This window comes from Pleurodeles waltl, chromosome 4_2 (assembly GCF_031143425.1).
Source record: "Pleurodeles waltl isolate 20211129_DDA chromosome 4_2, aPleWal1.hap1.20221129, whole genome shotgun sequence".
Taxonomy (NCBI): Eukaryota; Metazoa; Chordata; class Amphibia; order Caudata; family Salamandridae; genus Pleurodeles; species Pleurodeles waltl.
The window spans coordinates 334,270,574-334,291,720 of NC_090443.1; the positions used below are offsets into that span (position 1 = coordinate 334,270,574).

General features: G+C 40.8%; 1 protein-coding gene across 1 annotated transcript in view; it reads right to left on the bottom strand.

Annotated features, from left to right (window-relative positions):
- The window catches only part of IL2RB (interleukin 2 receptor subunit beta), a 256,403-nt gene that overhangs the window by 227,368 nt on the left and 7,888 nt on the right, over nucleotides 1-21,147 (bottom strand). Inside the window, exon 2 of the mRNA XM_069231361.1 lies at nucleotides 9,150-9,229. Within this exon, the coding sequence (XP_069087462.1) occupies nucleotides 9,150-9,229 (80 nt within the window). The remainder of the gene's footprint in view (nucleotides 1-9,149; nucleotides 9,230-21,147) is intronic.

Here is a 21,147-nt window from a genome sequence, read left to right on the forward strand (position 1 = left end):
GACACATAGCGAGGATCCGCCCTATTTGTTCTAAAAACCCTCTGTGGAGTTTACAAAATGTGTACGGCACCCATTGGTGTCTATAGGCCACATTAACCACACACTAGGACGTGAAAGTGATGTGTTAAATGTTCCATTCTGGACCCATTCATTGAGCTGATCTTCGGATGCATTTATATACTTTTGCCATTTATAAAATTTTGCAGGGGCAGGAATACTGTGCACGTTCAATTCCCTAATCTTTGCTAAGCCTAAACAACTGGTTTGATGTACAGTTTCATTTAAAAATATCATTTGAACAGGTATCAGGCATTATCTAAATAAAGCTTTCTTTCCCCTTATTTGCCAATTTTTAGTTCCCCACACACATTTCAAGTCTATTGACTTCAACCAGTAATCATAGCCTTCTATAGCTAACCGGGAAACAAAGGAATCCGAAAAAAGTTAATTTGTATTGGTCAAAAAAATATGTTGACTTTCCATCACTGCCAATTTAAAATAATACGACTCAGCATTTTTAACATTGTTCCCAGAAAAATATGCAAATTTTTCAGTATACGTTTTGGAACTCCCCAGAGGAGGAGTTGGACAGTGTTCCCACTGTGTGTAAATAAAAACAGTCTTTGTGGTACTTGCTCTGTGAATGAAATGATGCCCATAATAATTATAACAGAACATATCTCCATAATTGTCTTTGGATTCATACACATTCTCATTTTCAAAGACAGTGTAATACTGCAAATCAGACATCATAGAATCAACAGTTTTCACATCCCAATCATCAGAAACCACTCATTTATGGAAAGTTTAAATACATATGGAATTTGAATGACCTTCATCGGCCCGTATATATCAAATATGAATTTATTCCAAACAATCCCATCAGAAATTGTGTGGCAGAAATATTCACTAGGGACAAGTCTCTGCAGACTTTGTGTGAAGAAAAGTGTGGTTTTAAGACCTCATCCACCAGTTCAACTGTAGAGCGTTCAGGAAGGTAATGACCATGTATAAGTAAGTAAAAAATAATGACAAACCCAATCCAAGGACAAAGGCAAGTGCAGTTAGTACGAGCCATAGGTAGTTCCGTGGAGAATGCAATAGTTACTTTTGAGCCAAATTATCAGCTTACATGCGCTTGACAGTTCTGTTGCAGTAGAGGCAGATGAGTCAGTGAAAGTGTAACTGATGTCGGTAAAATATCCAGAAGCAGTTTGTGCAAAGACTGGAGTCGTATTTGGAAGAGGAGAACTTGCCGAAGACTCCCTCGGAGGTTCATAGTAGACTATGCCATCCGTCTGTGTATAATTTGAATAAAATTGATCAATATTATTGGTGTTATTTCTTGTAGAAGTTAGTGGAACCAATGAAAGCTCCTTTTCCACCCTCCCCAAGCTCAGAGAGGCATCAGCTTTGCCTCCTAAACCCTGCAGAGGAACATCCTGATCTGCAGCGAGAGGGTTTTGGGTACTACCCAAGAGTCCCCTAAGTCTGCTGTGCAGGATCGGCCATATGGTCTAGTTTGACATTGTCGATGGAGACAAAGTGATTTTCTTTAGAACCAGGCAGCAGTGGTAAAATGACAGTTATGATACCGTGTATTCCCCGTACTGGAACACTGGTGCACGATAAGAAGGACCAAACTCCTTTTTCACAGTAATTTTTTCACACACTAGATCCCCAACTTTTGGAATTCAGTGAGTTCAGTATATAAGCGGCATACCTCAGCTACCACTAAGGTTGCTGCATCAGGGTGCGGTGTATATGTGACCAATAAAGGCCAGGTCTGGCCATCATTGCTCAGGGGACCCAACCTAAAGTGTAATATTGTATGTGGTATGGTGCCATCAAGCCAATTATTATGGTCTTGATAAGATAAGGGTATTTCCAAATATCCATAGGCTCTGTATTGTGCAGTTATATTTGCAGGTGTATAGTGATGAAATGTTTTGTGTTCCCATCAACTGCTGGAAAAGTTACCCGAGAATAAAATGTTTCTGTTCTGTAGGCTGGATGAGCCTTAACAACAAATGTGACTTGACTCCCCCTGGGGCGTTAGGCCATTTGCCAATAAGAGTGCAGTAAGGGGTGCTCGCATATTTACTGCAATTGAAATCTGCATGTTAATGGCAAAGGTGTTTGTTCAGAGATAAGGACACCAAGTGGGGATTAATCCTTATAAGGTTCAAGCTTGAACAACCTACAGCGTTAGATAGGTACTACCTACTTAGCTGGGGAGGAAATCCTCAATACCACAGATGTATCCGTATATAGTATTGAAGTGTCTTTTAGCCCTTAGGGAGTCTGAGATACTTAGGAGGATCCAAAAATTAGAGCCTGACTAAACGTTGGGCGCCATGTCACGTAGGTTCTCATTATCCTAATGAGGCTACTGGATTTGGGCGGCAGAATCACATAGATTGTGGGGTACTAAGTACAATTCCACACCATGTAACACCTGTCGGCCTAATCCGGGTTTTCCAGGTAACTAGCAGCACCTCACCTCTGTCCAAGAACAAGGATGATTGTGGCAACCGGGCGCATGACAAAAAAGACTCCTTAGGGGAATCGTGGTTGATCAGATCTCATCCCTTTTTCATGGTTACATTAGTCTGACACAGGCATAGACAGACAGAGGCAGGATATAATTCAATAGGGATTTATTTAAGTAACTGCATCTTTGTTAAAATGGCATGTATTGCAATAACTAGGATGATAAAACACAATAAAAGCACAATTGTGACAAGGAGAGTAAAACATAAAATCAGTCCCACCATACTGTCACTAAGAGTGATATATAGTTTTCCTATCTAAGCTATGTTAGAGCACATCATAATAAGCCTTAATCTGCCCTTCAGGTCTCCCCCCTGGGAAGACATCATCCCTCATACCGGAGTAGGAAGCCTGTAGTCTAGAAAGACACCGTCCCCATGTAGGCCAGGGATTCGGCAGTCTAAAAAGGCAGCTGTAGTGAGACAATCAGCAATCAGTATGCAGTCGTGGTCATCTGGATGGAATCTCCCTCTAAATGTATGGAACAAAGGAGTGTTTTTATAATAAGGCAGTTGACATTCTAAGGAAGGGCCCCCACGTAGAAATATGTGTGTTTCTATGAATGTTGGAGATACAGCATGCGACTTTTGCCAGCAACCCTATCTGACTGCAGCCTTGAAGAAAGCAGAAAGTGAAATGTATGTTCTATCGAGAATATTATGTTTTCCTACACGAAAGAACAATTAGATAGAGAAAAATAAAACAAAACCGCAAATGTGGCTATTGCTAGAAAAATAAAGCGATGCTGAATAAAATGTAATTGGGCTAAAGTGTACAACAGCAGGCCTAGTTTGCTAAAATAATGTGTCTAAAATATGGCTAAAATAGCTATGCAACACTCAGAGGTCGTGTTGTAAGGCGGTATCCTAGGATACACTGCTTTTGGCTCCACTGTTATTTTAACAGGTTAAATTCCTTGTATGAGTCCTATCTCTTTCTCTGACAAATCCCGAACCGCAGCACATGCTGTCTCTCTACTTCTAAGGATGCAGCTAACATGCACTCATCATCAGAACTATACTGTGAAAGGATTTCCAAAAACTCATCTTCACTCAAATCTATAAGGGGAAATTGCGATGCTACATGGTTCATGTTTGTGACCTATTTTAACTGTTGCTGAGGAACAATTGACTGTTGATGCTGTAACATTGGAGCTTGAGACACCTGCATCTGCGGTCCTGTGGAAGCAATCATGTTTTACATCAGGGTCTTTGAATTCTCTGAACTTGAACCTGATTATAGCCAACAGTCTGAGCAACCCTACTATTCTGCCCCAAATTATTCACTTTATTGTAGGGACATTCCCTCTCCCATTGTTCAAAATTGCTCCACACAGGACACACATTTGTTTTCTTCAATGACTTAATGTCAATCACATTTTCCATTCTGATTTATCTGAACACCACAAACTCTACCTCTGGGCTAGTCCACATTGTTAATAACATATGTGGGCTCTGATTTCCTTTCTGTGTAGCTTTCAATTGCATTACCATCAACTTTTCCTTCAGCTTTTTCTGTTTCAATTCAATTTCATCACCACAGTATCTTGCATACAGCAGGATCTCGTCAATAGGGTAATTACATTCTGCTGAATCATTTCACTCATGTCTGGTTTCAAACCCTGCACAAACCTGAATGCAAAATGACCCAAAGTCTTCTGCTCTATGTTTTCTCCACCACTATGCTATTTGAAGGTTTGCAACAATCTTTAATAATAAGCATGGACAGACTCTTTGGTTTCTACTGATGTCCTGTCAATCTTTTGCCAATTAATATCTTTTGGGGACACTTTGTTCTTCAAACATTAAATCACCTTATGATACATTTTCATCACCTCTTCATACGGTGCATCTGTAATTGGCTTTCCTACTCCAGGGTACATGCACATAACTGCCACCTGGTATCTCTCTCATGGGCATTATTTTCACATTGTCTTCGGCTTGATTTGCTGCTGCCGGGAATTTTGGGGAATTGTCATTCCAGCGCTTTGACCGGTAAAAACAGTACTGAAACTCTGTCCTGTTTGACTCGAAGTAACATCTGACACTGTCTGTACTGGCACGAACATTGGTACAGACTGCTTCTGATTAAAATTTTGCACAGTTGTAGTCACTCTAGGTGTCTGCACTGTCTGATTCATGTTAGGATTTTGCATAACCTGATTTGCAACTGGACTTGGTGCTGCGTGATTCACAATTGGATTTAATTCAGACTGAATTGTATTTACAGTCGGGAGCTGTAGATAAAGCATGGTCACTTGTGTCACTGAATTTGCAGGTGTACTTGGAACTGTCTGATTCTGGATTTGCTCAGCTGGAGCTGTCAGCACATTTGGGACTGTACTTTATACTGCTTCACTTCTCGTTCCTGCCTCAACTGCATTATAAGGTGGGGACAATCCGTACATAACTGGTCTATGAACTCTTCTTCTGAATCGCTCTCAGACGTAACTGTCTTTTTACTCTCATCTTCCACTGTCTGTTCTGGCTTTGCTGTCTGTTTCTTCCTTGTCTTAGGCTTAGTGCTTTCTTCTCCTTCACTTGAAATAGTTGGAAACATTCTCACTTCATCTAATATAGCTGCTCTCCACATTTTTTATTCTTCATCCCCTCTACCTTCCGCTAATAACTTGCTTTCTGCATTCTATTCTCAAATTTTGTTGTCATTCTCTGTCTTGCCAATCAGGTCCCAAATACTAAGGGCTTCTAACTGTAGGGTCTTGGGGGTGGTTTGAACTCATATAATACTTGTCTTAAATTGTCTGAAATCCTCAAATTAAATGTTCCATAATGGAGAAAAGCCAATGCACCCTCTTTTTTTGTTATTTTACACCACTGTTCTAAACATACATTTGGAGAAGCTCCTTTTAATGCCACATGATAAGCTGGAGTTTCCTCATGTGGGGTTTCTGCACCCTCTATAACTAGAATAAACACATCTCCTCTTAGCGCACTTCTTAATATCTTGAACATTTTCATTTTTACTCAAATTCAATTATTCACAATGACTTTCAATCAAACCAGGAAGTAACTTCAATCCCACAATCCTCTTTGCAAGCTGTTCCCAACCAGTTGCAGTACAATACTGTACACTCATACAGGTGCAACTTTACACCATCTGACCAATACCAGTGTGGCACAAAATGATGTCACATTCACTCTTCAACAGCGACTGTCTCACACACGACCTATCCACTCATACACTAAATGCAAAATATTGCAAGCAAAAACCAACAACCTGTTGCGCACTACGTGTAGGAACTCAAACACTTCAAAACTGTATGGGCTTGCACTTCTCCGACTGTAGCTTTCACAATTACATGAGTGAAATTTCACCGGCAAGTCTTACTCTGGTTGATACAGATCCTCAGGATCACTCAGGATTTACTAAATACCAACTAACAACTCACACTCACTCAAGGAAAGCTATTTGCAAAGTCAGCGACGTCTCATGACAAGTAACTCACTGCAGACAATAAATTAACCAAGTGTATTCTACAGTTGTGCATTATCCCAGGCCATTGGGCCACAACAAACTGACACAATCACTTTGATTACAACAACTCTGCAAAATACTTCACAGCATCACCCTTCACTACAATTGTCAAGCCAAAACAATGCAAGCGCAAAACCCTATTAATACTCACGCATCCATCACTTGTAGGCACAACGCTGGAACTTCATCAATCTCTGGAACAGACCGTAGGACGGAATACGGGGTGGGCAATGTTTGGACTTTGCAATAGAATGGGTTGATGCTAATTCCCTACACTACACAAGGAATGGTTCTCCCCTGTAGTGGGGTGAAACCATCATTCTGCTGCCAGATCAGCTGAAGCATTTTTCATCCTTCACAGGAATCAAATGGTCACCGAGGTCAACTGACCTTTTGACCCAGCAATAGGGTAAGGTAGAACCCTCAAAACATTTTAATACATACTAAAAAATGGAACACCATGATCAAATGGACACTGACGGAAACTCCAATCAGGAATAGAGTTAGACAGATTTATTGTATACACAAGCTCAAAGTCATAAAGACAATACACAAAATCAAATTATAAAGATACATAAGTGTTAAAGGTTGCCCAAGCCAGCAAAATAAAGTCAAAACAATTAACATTAATAAGATTGGGCCTTCAAGAATAAGCAAGTATACCATTAGCAGAAAGATCAGAGTTACAGTGATAGTCTGTTGTGCAGAATTAACAATCATCAGTAATTACAAATTAGCAGAGTCAAAATTATTTGCCTGGGCACAGGCCAACCCTACAGCTAACTGAATCAGGAAGATATATGTGTGGGGAGGAACTCATTCATGCAAAAACAAAAAATACAAAAGGACAAACATAATCTAGAAAACGATAATCTCGGACTACAGATCAGTAGCTAAAAGGAATAAAAATAAGGCCAAAAGAAAAAGAAGCATCAGCATGTCAGAAGCTCAATCAAGGGTCTTATAAAAGAAAATAAAAAGAATTTCTAATTCTAAAAGGGCATACCAATGGGCAATGGCAGAGGGGAAAATACCTTTCCAAGGGATCCAGCATTCAGGAATTCATCAGCAAGACATCATCTGCAAACTGCCAAGAACTGCTCAGGTCTGACCCAAGACAAGACTGAAGATGAACTGCCCAAAGTTCAAATGTCCATCTATATTTTAGTATTTGCAAAACATTCTGATTCACCAAAGATATCAGTTCATTTCACGCTGAAGGGGCATTATCCAATGACAACTGATCATCAGACACCAAACTGAAACAGTCCGTCATGGGAACATCTTCTATCTGCGTGACTCGGTGCACGTTTTGAAACAACTGTATATGATATCTGTTCATGTTCTACTGTGTTCTTCCGTCAAGGACACTAAGCTACATTCTTTCTTTGCTGTAAACATTAGGACATTTTGCTAACTTGCTAAGCTTCTGATGAGAACACGGCCTAAAAGAAAGTTCACGCTAGAAAACACATAAGCATTTTGAATACAGCCAGAACTTACAAGCTTCAACAGGCCTCCCTCTTGCTAACACAAGAAAATGCACTTAATTAATACCTTTAGCAAAACACATATAATATGCAAAATGATGTGTTCAACATTAATAATATTTTATTAATAGGAGCAACACATTCTATTTCAAATGAAAAAGCTTTGTTACTGCAGTTCATTAAATACAACAGAGAACTGCTTTTTTAAATTCTAAGCATATTTTAAAACTCATCAATCATTCATAGAAATTCAATTTGTTTCTAAGTGTACTGTTAGTCTAAAGTATATTTTAACATCAATTATATCCCTTTAACATGTAATTTAAGTCACATATCACCTAAGTTGAACTCTGAAATAGAAACAAGTGCACATTTAAAGTGTGTGTTAATGCAGCCTCTACATCACACTTTTAGCATTCTGACAATCATAAAACTCAAACTGTCACATTTTGCTGACTTTGTGACACAAGGGACATCACTAAATGTTTAAGCTCTTTCACAAGAAATCTCCAGGCTAGAAAAGTCTGTGGGGAATATCCCAACATTAACAGAGATAAGGAAATTCCCAACTGGAAAATTGACAGGGACTCATATCAAAAGTAGACATAGGAAATTTCATAAAACAAAAATTATTTGACATATCCTACTAACAAGAATCCTAGTAATCCAGGGATCATCAAAAAGACAAAGAAAAGAAATTGCCTAGGAAAACAACAGGTAATCTCCCAATTTAAAAAAGAGACAGGAAAACCCCAAGTAGGAAAGAGAGGAAGTAACAAGAAAATTGCTGTAGGTATCTTAAAAAAAGAGTGTAAAGTAATCTTGGGGATGAAAATAGATAATATCTTCTTGTAGTTCAAAAAAGATTAAATGATTGTTCCAAAATCGGAACAAATGAAAGCTTCTTCCAACAAGAAAAGAGACAAATGAATCTGGCAACAGTGAAAGTGAAGAAGTCAGAGCGAAATTATGTCTTAACCTCCTCAGACAGGATTCATTTAGCTCCTCAGTAAAACCACCCATTTCTCATGATTAAAGTGGGTATATTGAGAACCAGCAAATGGGCCTTGCAGAGGTGTAATGGTGTACGTTTGCCCCTGAACCATGTTTCAGGATGACTGCAAGCAATACTGATGTAGAGGCAACTAGTACAAAACGTATTTGGGTGTACATCAACTTCCTTTTTAAAGTCAAGGGGGAGATGCTGCCTAACAGCCAGAGCTGCTGACTATGGAACTGGGGAACCACAGTCGAGTTCCAGTGTTTGCTCAACATCCTGTGATTCTGGGCAAAGTCACATAATTTGCCAGTACCTAAAATAATTAAATGGATCTGACCTTGTGTAACGTAATCTAGAACGCATGTTAAGTGCTCCAAAGCCCTCTGCCAAAGTTAGCACTATATAAAATAGCGAGAAAAAAAAGTCAGGTTTTGCAAGCCAGAAGGGTATTGGCACTAGTGGTTCTTGAGCTGCCACCAATAGATTCAAAGCCAGCAATGAAAGCAAACCAACCTACAACAGCCGTCTCTACTGCCCATCATCACCATCATCCTATCCAAGCCTCAGTATGGATGCCCCAAATGACTACCCCACACTACACACCTCCTTACCTTCAGAGGAGATTGATGCAGCCAAAAGGAGAAGGAGGGAGACACAGCCGCAATGATAGTGGTAATGAAGATTTGTCATCCTATAGAAAAAACAGATATGAAAATGAAATTAGGAATGTGTCTTTAGATTTATTAAGTTTACAAAACATGGGGGATTGGCACAGTTTCTCTCTCTCACACACAAACTCTCTCTCACTTATTTCTCAAGTGCTTTGCTCAGTTCATGAGTGTTTAACCAGTCTTCAAGAAATGTAGCCTTCCATGTTCATTTAGTCCTTGTTCCCTTTGTGAAACCCAAGCTCATGTGCTAGTGAAAACGGCTGCTTTTTTGTCTCTTAATGTAAGGAGGAACAGACTCTTTCTTCACTAGTGGACTTTTTATACCCACTACTACATCACCACTAGCTGTATGTATGAAGTACACACAGTACAGCAGTGGAATAAAGGATTGACAACCTATGTTTGGACTACAGAAGGGACAACCAAACCTTGCAGTACATACATTATAACCGAATCATGGCACATATCAAGTACAACCCAGCATGTGTGTTTATCAAGGACGAACCAAACCAATGCTAAATTATATGTTGAATAACTTATTTATGGAGCCTAAAAGAAAAGCCCAGCAACCCAACCATCAAGAGTTTCAAGGAACACTTATCTTAACACGGACAGCTCCCAGGAAACCCAACTATCAGGACAACCCACCCATGGTTTATTATATCTTGGACAATCTAACCTAACATTTTAACATTTTCTGTCAGAACTTTTATGGTAATCCTGATTAAGTAACTTGGCTCAAATTGTAACAACAAGAGCTTTTTACCTCTGGTATCCTGGGGCTCACAGTACTGTTGCACCCAAAACTGAGCACCAAGTACACCCCTTTAGCATGCCACCCTTGAGGTAGTTAGATAAAGTGTTCCAAGGCTAACTCGGGTAGGTAGTGCGTGCAGAAATTCAGAACTCAGACAAGCATATAATAATAGTAATCACTGTCCAGCCAATTGCTGACCAAGCAGGGCAGACAACAGTGACCACATACAAGCACAGTTTTGGGGAGACAAGTTGCCTTGCTCCAGGAAGCTCTGCAGGGGGATGAAGGTCACACTACATGGCAGAGGAGGATAGTTCTACTCTGGGTTACAGAGGGCTAATGTCCACTTCTTTATACACAACTCTTCATGGCCAAACTCTTATGTGCAGCCTTTGTGATTTCTAGTGTCCCTCCTCAGTTGCCTGGTGCTTTGTTCTCTCAAGTTGGTTGAAGGCATCTGCTTACAGCAGGATGCACACATTTCAGATTCCTGTTCCCAAATCTACTAAGGGGATTTGGTGGTCATAAACCTGAATCCTGAAGGCCGCAAAATATTTCTTGGTCTCCACTGGTGTGGGAGCTTTAGCACTGGTTGATGAGAAATCTTGGTGCACTGTCTGTAGATTTCTCCTCAGTATTTATTCTTTTTTTCCAGATGCACATGTCTGTTTCAAAGTCCAGTTCTGCTTCTGGTCAGGTCTGGTACTAGGGTGTTGAAGCCCTTTCACATAGCCACATTTTTGATCAGCAGATTAGGCATGAAGGCTGCTAGAGCTGAGTGATCTGTTAGTGGCACAAAGCAATGGCTCAAAAGGAGGGCAGACTTCTCTCACTCGCTTCTACACACAACTGCACGCAGTACTTCTCCTGGGGGTGAATGAAAAGGAAAGGGGCAGGATATGTCCCTGAACTTCAAAAGGGAGTTTCAGTCCCCCCCATCCTGCATACAAAATGAGCCCATCTCCATTCAAAAGACCCCAGGAATGTTCCCTTGTTTTCCACCAATTTACATCTCTGTCTTTAAAGATCATTCTCTACCTACTGTTATACAGAAGTCCTTACATTGATTAATTTGTGCACAGATTAAGCACCATATACAGATTGATCTCATCCATAAGGAGTACATAAACCTGTGCCAAACATAGTATTTGTGGATAGAGCAAAGAATCCAGTTGAAAGGAACTGGTAGGCATTTTAAAACAGAGCGGCTAGTAAATAACTGCCTCCACTAAAGGCAACAGGTAAAAGGCCTGTTCTTCTGCTGCAGTCAGTTACACCCAGCCTGAAGAAATGACAGTAGTCACTTTCATAAATGAAGGGTAATCTCAGTATCTCCCTTTAGACTGAAAATCCCCACTCTGGATTGCACCTCCTTTCAACGAGAAGCTTTAAACACATGCATGATTGTTGGGTGGGCTGAGGTGGACAAAACTGACAGAGACATGCTGCAAGGGATAGTCAGGGCAGGGATGCCTACTCAACCGAGTCTTCATGACTATATTCCATCCCAACGATATCCCTGACAACTGAAGCATGATATATGTAGAGAAACCCCAACATATCCAGAACAGATAACACCATAACATGCATTTAACCCAACACTAAAGTACAGTTGTATTCATGACAACCCAGCCATGAACTGTGTAAGGATAGCCCAACTACTGAGCATATAAAGGGCATAATATTTATAAGTTATAATTGAGCTGTCAAGCTCCAATTATGGACCATGAACCATACATAGGACTGTTGTGTAGCCATTTTAGTTATAGCTCCATGCATGTTATTTTAGTACATTAGGACTGCCGCAGTACACTTTAACCTAGATATATTTTATTCAGCTTTGTTTATTAAGCCACATTTTTAGTCTTGTTTTATTTCCATCTATCTAGCTGTTCTTTGCTTAGGCCACCACTACGTTCTTAAACAATACATTCTTGTTCACTCTGTGCTTCTCTCAAGGCTGCAGTAAGATAGGTTGCCTGTAAATGTGGTAACAATTTTGTCTCTGGTCTTCATGGAAACATACACATCCTTACGTAGGGACATTTTCTCAGAATATCAGCTGTTTTATTATAAAAACACTTCCCTGTCCCATACATGTTAGAGGGAGATTCCAGCTAGATGACCTCGACTGCATGCTGAGTGCTGAGCACTTCACTACAGTTGCTCATGCAGACTTCAGGCCTTTGCTCAGGTATGAGGGATGATGTCTTCCCAGGAGAACCTGAAGGGCAGCACTATAGCTTAACATACTGTGACATAAATGTACGTGTCACTGTCTTACAGGAATTACAACAGTTCTATGATGACAACGCTTCTGCCAGAGCTGCCTCCACAGGAATTAAGGATGTACCAGTAACACCTACCAGCTAGATTTCTAAGGTTGGGGATCTAGTACGTGAAAAGGTTGCAGTGAAAAAGGAGTTTGGTCCTTCTTATCGTGCACCGGTCCCAGTCTTTGGAATACACAGTACCAGAATTTTCATTCTACCACTGGTGGCTGGTGCAAAAGAAAATCGCTTTGCATCTATCGACAATGTCAAGTTACACCATGTGGCCGATCCTGCACAGCAGACCAAGAGGAACAGCCAGTAGTTCCCGAATCCCTCTCACTACTGGTCAAGATGTCCCTCTACAAGATTGAGCAGCAACAATGACACCTCTCAGAGCTTGGGGAGGGTGGAAAATGATCTTGCATTAGTGCCACTGACATCTGTTTCAACAAATAATAGAGAAAGAATTGATCGATTTGACACAACTTCAACACAGACAGATGGCGTAATTTATTCTGAACCACTGCGGGAAACCCCCACCGGTTCTCCACCCACAGAGAAGGCTCCAGATTTTGAACAAACTGCTTCTGGATACTTTGCCGACGTCAACGACACCTTCTCTGACGCATTCGCCTCTTCTACATCGGAACTCTCAAAAACACGTAAGCTGATAAACTGGCTTAAAACAAATTACATTATTCTCCCATGGAACTACCTGTGGCTTTCTTTGACTGTACTAGCTTTCCTCCTTTGGATTGGTTTTGTCATAACATTCGTTTTATTAATACATGCTCATTTTCTTCCTGAAAGATTGACAATTAAACTGGTGGATGAGGTCCTAAAACACAATTTTTCTTCCCACAAGGTCCGCAGAGACTTGTCTTTTGTGAACATTTCTGCTATACCAATTCCTCATGGGATTGTTTGGGATAAGGTAGCATTTGATATATATGGCCCGACAGAGGTCATTCAAATACCATATGTGTTTAAACTTTCAATGAACGATGTAATAATACCCGGAGTTGTTTCTGATGACTGGGATGTGAAAACAGTTGATTTTATGATAACTCAATTACAGTATTATACTGCATTTGAAAGTGAAGATATTTATCAATCTAAAGAAAATTATGGTGATATGTTTTGCTATAATTATTAAGGGCACCGATTCATTCATAGAGCAAATACCCCTAAGACTATTTTTAATTACACACAATGGGAACATTGTCTGACTCCACCACAGGGGAGTTCTAAAACGTATTCTGAAAAGTTTGCATATTTTTCTGGGCACAATGTTTGAAATGCTGAGTCATATTACTTTAAATTGTGGAAAAGGTACATATATTACTGCCAGATACAAAATGTATTTATTCAGATTCCTTTGTTTCCCTGTTAGCTATAGAAGGCTATGAATATTGGTTGAAGTTGATTGACTTAAAAAAGTATATGGGGAACTAGACATTGGCAAATAAGGGTGAAGAAAGCTTTGTTTAGAGCATGCCTGAGACCTGTTCAGATGATATTTTTAAATGAAACTATACAACAAACAAGTTGTTTAGGCTTAGCAAAGATTAAGGAATTGAATGGACCCAGTATTCCTGCCCTGCAAAATTTCACAAATGGCAAAAATATATAAATGCAACTGAGGATTAGCTCGATGAATGGGTCCAGAGTGGGTCCAGAATGGCACATTTAATGTTTTACTGTCACGTCCTAGCGGGTGGTTATTGTGGCCAATAGATACTAATGGGTGTCATAAATGTTTTATAAACTCCACAGGGGTTTTAGAACTAGTAGGCCGGACCCTCGCTATGTGTCATCTGAACATGCGGGTATAGTAACAACATACAGTGTAGGGAAACTATGCCACCAATGGTTGAAGAGTTCCTCACTAGATGCGGTTAGAGAACACCTCAATCTCCTGTCTAATAACACTGACTTACAGGACTTCCTGTTAGGCCCCAGAAAACAACGCAGAAAGCGCTTCTTATATGAAGAATATAATGAAATTTGGAAGCTTTCTCAACAAGCAGCTGCTACCCGGTTAAGGCAAATAAACCAGGAAAACGTACAGAAGGCATTAGCTGTTGTAGATAATGGGATGAACACCCTGTTTGAATTGATATATACTCTAAATAACATCGTCTCTTCTGCAATAGACATAATACAAAGTGATATGTCCTCGTTACACCATGGACAAAGTCAACTAAGGTCCATTATGCAGTTAGGTTGGATACTTCAAACATTAAAGGCAGGTCACGTTCCGTGGCAACAGGTTAGCGCAAGGGATATATTTTCCACATTTAACTTAATGCGACAACAACAACTAATGGCTAAGAAAGAAACGACTTATGCCATGTTAAACATCGAAAAGTTAGAAAAGTTGCCTTTTACTGTGGCTGAAATACCATCTACTGAGTGGTTAATTCACGGGGTAATTAATCTGCCTATTTCAACACTCCAATTCACGCACTGTTTAAAACACATTCCAGTGGGCAGATATGAAAGGTTGGGAGACAGTTACATCCATCCTTCTCGTACAAATGTCTCAGTGGCATGAAAGAGGTCTTTCTTAGTGGTAGTGAATGAAAGACTTCTGTCAGCCATTTGAAGGTTTGTAAACAGCTGTCCTCGCACGGGTCGTGTAATGCTTCGGCAGCGAACTTGGCTTGTTCTCTAAAAGGAGTTCCAGTCCCCTTGGTAGACCTGCGTTCCAGGTGCTTTCAAGTGGCAGCTATGTTCTCTTCAATAGTGAAGACTGTTGTGGGATGCAAGCCAGAATCGTTTATGTTGTTTCGGTCTCTAAGATTGTTACATAGTGAAGGAACGTACTTTTTCTTCCCACTAGACAAAGAGAGGTAGCTGATATTTGGCCCCATATTGCTACTTCTAAGGTGAATTTTGACAAGTTGAGCAGACTCAAGGCTTTATTGTTCCAAAAACATGTGGCGCTCACATCTGCACACAAGACCTACGCACTTCAGTGGCAAGGTCATCAGCAGAGATACAGTCCCTTTTAAATACTAACTTTCCGAGACTCTTTGGTGAGCTTGTGGGACGAATATTTAATGCATCCAATACTACTGGAATCGCAATTTTTTTTAAGACTGTTGGTTTTGGTTTTGTTCACGCCTTCTCCTCTATATTCGGTTTAATACCATCAGCCATCCACTCAATCTTCTCCAGTATTTTCGGGGGATTTCTGATAACTTTGGCTACAATAGGTGTTATTTTGCTATTGCTACTTTTTCTATGCAATGGCTGTCCCGCCGCAACAAGGAGGAATGAAAGCGCTCCCACCAGCGCAGCTGTGTCATGAACGCATGATGTAGTACTTCAGAGCAACACTCCTGGAGCAATTGGAGTGTGACTGGTCTTTGCCATTCAGACCGGTTTTGCATTGTGTGCAGTCCATGTTTTGGTGCCTCTGGTGCTCATTTAAATTTGCACTGAACGTTTGTCTGTCTACACAGCTCTTGCTTTCATTGGACGCTGATCTGTTGATGTTGTCGCTGAGGGCTCATTACCAGACATGCGCGTTGAGGCTGCTTATGAGTTGCCCTTCTTGGAGGATGTGGCTCTGAACTCATTATTGGGAACACCACGGAATGCTGCTGCCTTGACTGAAGCTTAGGCTTTGCTCCTTGGTCCTCCTTGGTGATGAGTTTCCTACTTTACCACCTGCCAAAGTGGAAGATTTCCTGTCTTCCAATAGTCCTGGATTCGATTGCCAACTTCCAAAATGACTCTGACTCTTGAAATTTCAGCCCTATTAAGCCACAAGTTAACATTTTAAATTGTCCTTTTATATTTGGTCAAGTGTCTTTTTTAACTTGTCATCATTGACATATTTTACATATATCTTAGGTTGAATTTTAGTAACTTTTATACATGATTAGGATTTTGAACCACCTTTAAACCGGCAAGGGGAGGGTGTTGTGTAGCCATTTTCGTTATACCTCTATGCATGTTATTTTAGCACACTAGGCCTGCCGCTGTGCACTTTAACCTAGATATATTTTATTCAGCTTTGTTTATTATTTTAACAATAGCCGCATTTGCGGTCTTGTTTTATTTCTCTCTATCTAGCTGTTCTTTGCTTAGGCCAGCACCACGTTCTTAAACAAGACATTCTTGTTCACTCTGCGCTTCTCTCAAGGCTGCAGTAAGATAGGTTGCCTGTAAACGTGGTAACAATTTTATCTCTGGTATTAATTGAAACATACATATTCTTACAGACATTTTCTCAGAATATCCGCTGTTTTATTATAAAAACACTTCCCTGTCCCATACACATTAGAGGGAGATTCCAGCCAGATGACTACGACTGTATGCTGACTGCTAAACGCTTTGCTATGGCTGCTTATGGAGACTTCAGGCCTTTGCTCAGGTATGGGGACGATGTCTTCCCAGGGGATCCTGATAACATGCTGTGCTCTAATGTAGCCTGGGTAGGATTTAGTCTATTGACTCTAATGACAATATGGAAGTATTATTTCTATGCTTTACTCTCCTTGTCACAATTTTAATCCTGTCATGCTTTATCGTCCTGGTTATTGCTGTACATGCGTTAGTATCTAAGATGCAGTTGCTCATTAAAAACCTTATTGAAACATATACTGCCTCTGCTTGTCCTTGTATATGTGAGACCAATGTAACTGAGAGAAGCGGATGAGATCTGAGTGACCACGATTTCCCTGAGGAATCAATTGTGTCATGCACTCGGCTGCCCAATCATCCCTGCTCTCAGATGGAGATGAGGCACTGCTGGTTAGCCGGAGCAAAACCCGGATTAAAGCGACAGGTTTCACCTATAGTGGGTTAAGACTCAGTCTCCCACACTGCAGGCGATTCTGCAGCTCAAATACAAATGTCTCATTAGAATAATGAGGGCCTACGTGACAGGACAACCTAACTATGAGGTATATTCTTGACAACCTAGCCATAAGCTACATTCAGGACAATGTAACTTGAGCAATTGGGTATATTTTGGCCAATAAAACCACTGAGGACATTTATAACCGAAAGAAATCATGGTGTAAATCCATGACAAGTCAAGCGGACTATAGAATACAGAAAGGAAATCCTGAATATATCCAAGATTATACACAAAGCACAAGTATTATCCAGGAACACACAACCACAAAGTTGGAGCATAAGAGCAATATCCCATAGCATTGTGTACTATATTAGGGACACTCACCTGGCCAGTATATAAGAACAACCTTGCCACTATATATATACAGAGCACGCAAATCCAACCAGCCTAGACTATATTCCAGATAGCCCAACCATGATTTTTATCTGGGACACACTAACCCACAATTTGGTATATCCATGGCAACCAAATCACTGGAAAATCTGGAAGTGTAAAGTGCAGCCAAACCACTGAGAATATCCAGAACAGATCAACAATAAATGAAATCTCAGGCAATATAACCCAATGTTGGGATATGAGGACAACCTAAACGGAGATTAGGGGATATTTAGGACTGAATATGTCAAGCACATCCCAACCTCATCTGAACTGTATGCAGGATAACCTGACTATGAAGGGCATTCCAATCATGGTTTATTTCTAGAGAATCTAGCACAGCAATTTAGCAAATCTGTGATAACCCAGCCAATGTGTATACTGGTGAGGATCCAGTTGACACATGGCATACACACAGGACAACCAAACCATATAGTACATGCATTGCAATCCAATCCTACAATGTATTTAGGGGATCCCAATCAAACATTGACGTATATCAGCTATGAAGTATATGCTAAAACAACTCAAAGATGGAGTATAGCCATTGGTACCTAGCCAAACAGTGGAGCATATCAAGGGCAATGTAAACCATGGTGTTTATCTAGAATCCTCTACAGCAAACCACCCACGTTGAAGTGTATCCAAGACACCCAACCACTTAGCAAATCCAGAATTACCCAACCAGTGTATGTTCAGAGCAACTCAACTATCAAATATATTAACAACAACCTAAACCAATAATTGATTGTAATCAGCCAAACCACAACCTGACCATCATGTGTGTTGTCATCCTATTGCCTGGACTAAACACTGCTGTTGTGTGTTATTAAAAGGATTAGTCCTCACCATCCAACAGAACAGTTACATGACCCCTTACCCATTGTTGGAGAAAAGTGACTTGTGCTCTTATAGTTAGGTGTGATATTTGAGTGTGTTAGATGCCACCCCAGATTTTACCAAGGCAAGTAATAGATTGTTTTTTGCAGTGCCTGAATTATTGCATTCTTGTTTTTACAAATGTTTGTCATGATCTCTAAACTGTGTGACTCTTTCCTTCTAATAAGTTTTTGAATAACTTTTCCTATCCTTTTATACGAGTAGAGGATTTTGCTAACCATGTCTTTTTTCCTACCAGCCCAATACTAAAATGAGAGTGTAGGGCACTAGTCCATAGCCTTTGTACTTTTTCCAGGATCTGCATCTTTAAGTGCACTATTGGCTGCTGACTGCTCACCGATAATATAACCGTTTCATGTGCTTAATTCTTCGATTGGTCAACTGCTGAGGATCATTTCCTCTGCAGCCACCTGACTCTCTTCTTATGGTGGCACTTCTCAAATGCCAATTATGAACTACCAATCAATCTCTAGTCTTATCCTGTTGGGTAAACAATCAGTGTAACCAATCATTTATAATTTTCTCACACATCAGGTCCATTAGTAGGGGTTGTAAAGAAATAAATAAATCACAGACTCGCTGAATCACTTTATACTTCACAACCAATGGTCAGGGAACCGTCATCCTGCAGTATGTCATCTCCATCAGGAAACCAAACTACTGGTTGTGCACTTCCCCCACATCCAAAACTGTTTATCAGTTGCAGAGATATTCCTTTGTAAAGCTTTGGGGAGCCTTTTTTGAGAGCTTGCCATTACTTTCTCGGTAGCACTGGTACAACAACACCTGACTGTGCTAGGCAGGATCAGAGATTCTCCCTCCATCTCATGTTAAGTGTGCACCTTCAGAAAGCTAACCATGATTGCACAGGTAAAAGTTTTACTTGTTATGTCTGTTAAATTCCTCCACCAACTTCAGAAGTTTCAAACATATTGCACAGTTTTCTCTTTTGCCCACCTTTCACCTCTGGATCTCTGGAATCTGGTGCGTGGGCAACAGAGATCATCTTTAGTCCCGCATCGAAGACTCCAGCTTTGTGGTCCAGACTCCATCACCTGTGCCAAGGTGGGTTTTTGATTTTGCTGTGTGGTGAGCTCTATGGTGATGGAAACAGCGTATAGGCTTGACAGAGTATTGCAGTGCTGGCAAATAAGCAGAAAAGCTGCAACAAGCATGCAAACCCATTACTCATTGCATCACTTCCAGGACGCCTCTGTGCTGGCAGCTGTGAGTACCCACTCTCATGCTTGCCCCTATCCGGTACACAAGAGAGCCCTCAGATTCAAGGGTACTGCGAGTGAAGCCCTCGAGAATCATATACAGCTTGCAAGAGAATTGTTGTGCTCACAAAGATCATCCTATTTCAATAAGAGAAACATAGCAGCCATGGCGAGAGCACTCTCAAAGTAACTTGACATTCAGTAGAGCACCATTTAAAAAGAACTGTTTGAAAGGGGACCATAATGACAGAAACAGAACACATCTGTCAGGGGCACAGCATGATTCATTGTGACAAACCCCTGTTAAAGACAGTTTTGTGGTAAAATGCCCTTACATGGTTTCTTCATTTGCACTGATGTTTCTGTGTGCAACAAAGCACCGGCTAGGCATGGATTTATTAATTGTGTACTGGGGTTTGACTCTCCAGCCCTCACTCCCTCCCTGAGCAGGCGTTGGAGTGGTCTGATTTGCTACCCTTAGGGTCAGGTGCTAAATGGGTGTACTTGGTGCTCATTGCTGGGAGCAAAAGTAAAGAGGCGCCAGGACATCAGAAGTAAAAAGGACAATTTCCGCAACTACAACCCTTTATGTGTGAACACCCTACCCAAACCAGTTCCGAAACTTAATGACAAGTAGTGACTAATCACTAGACTAAAGTTCCAGTAAGCTAACTTCAGTTAATAAATCCATCTTTTTCGTAAAAAAATGCACATAAACATGGCAATGGCTGATGGGGAGCAATAGATATACAGAACTTGCTCTTAAATAAATCAAGGGTGTGTTGATATAAGGAATGGGGGACCCCAGAGACCAAGAGTATGGAAATCATTAGAGATCATATGATGGAACCATGGAAGAAGCAGGTCCTCACAGGAAAATGGGAAAATTAAAAAGATGTTGAAAACTCAGGGAAAGAATGCATCGAAGAAACCCTGGGGGGAAACTCTCTGCTCACAGACTCTCAAAGCCCCTTAGCACAAGCTTCCTGTAGACTGTCAAAAGGGCTGTCCTCTAGTCTGCTACCTAGATTTTACCTGACATCGCCCCCCCCCGCATATTTAACGCTCCCCTGTCCACTGTCCTAGCACTTGCCCTCTCAGGATGATTGGACGTAGCTTAGACCCTGACTCTCTATGTGGTCCTTTAGAAAGCAAGGGCTGCGGAAGAAAAGAAGGACCTTATTGTCACAATTTAGCCTGAGTAAACCCGGGAACCACCCACAAACCCAAAAAGTAGCTCCCAAATGTAGGTTCGGATGGTTTTCCTGGAATGCGGTCAGATCAGATTCAGAAGGCTCCCCAGGTCAAGTTGCAAAGAGTTCCACAGTTGTGTTTCCCGCGCCTTTATTGAGCTTCTTTCTTGTGAATGAATCCGAATTGAGCTGACTTTGAAACAGACGACCAGCAAGCACCAACAAGCAATAATCCACACTATGCAAAAATGCATGTTTTACTGACAGAGTCCTGCAGTGGTGGCTCACCTACTACCTCTTCAGACACCATCAACTCATCCAGGAATAAACCTCAAGATCACAGA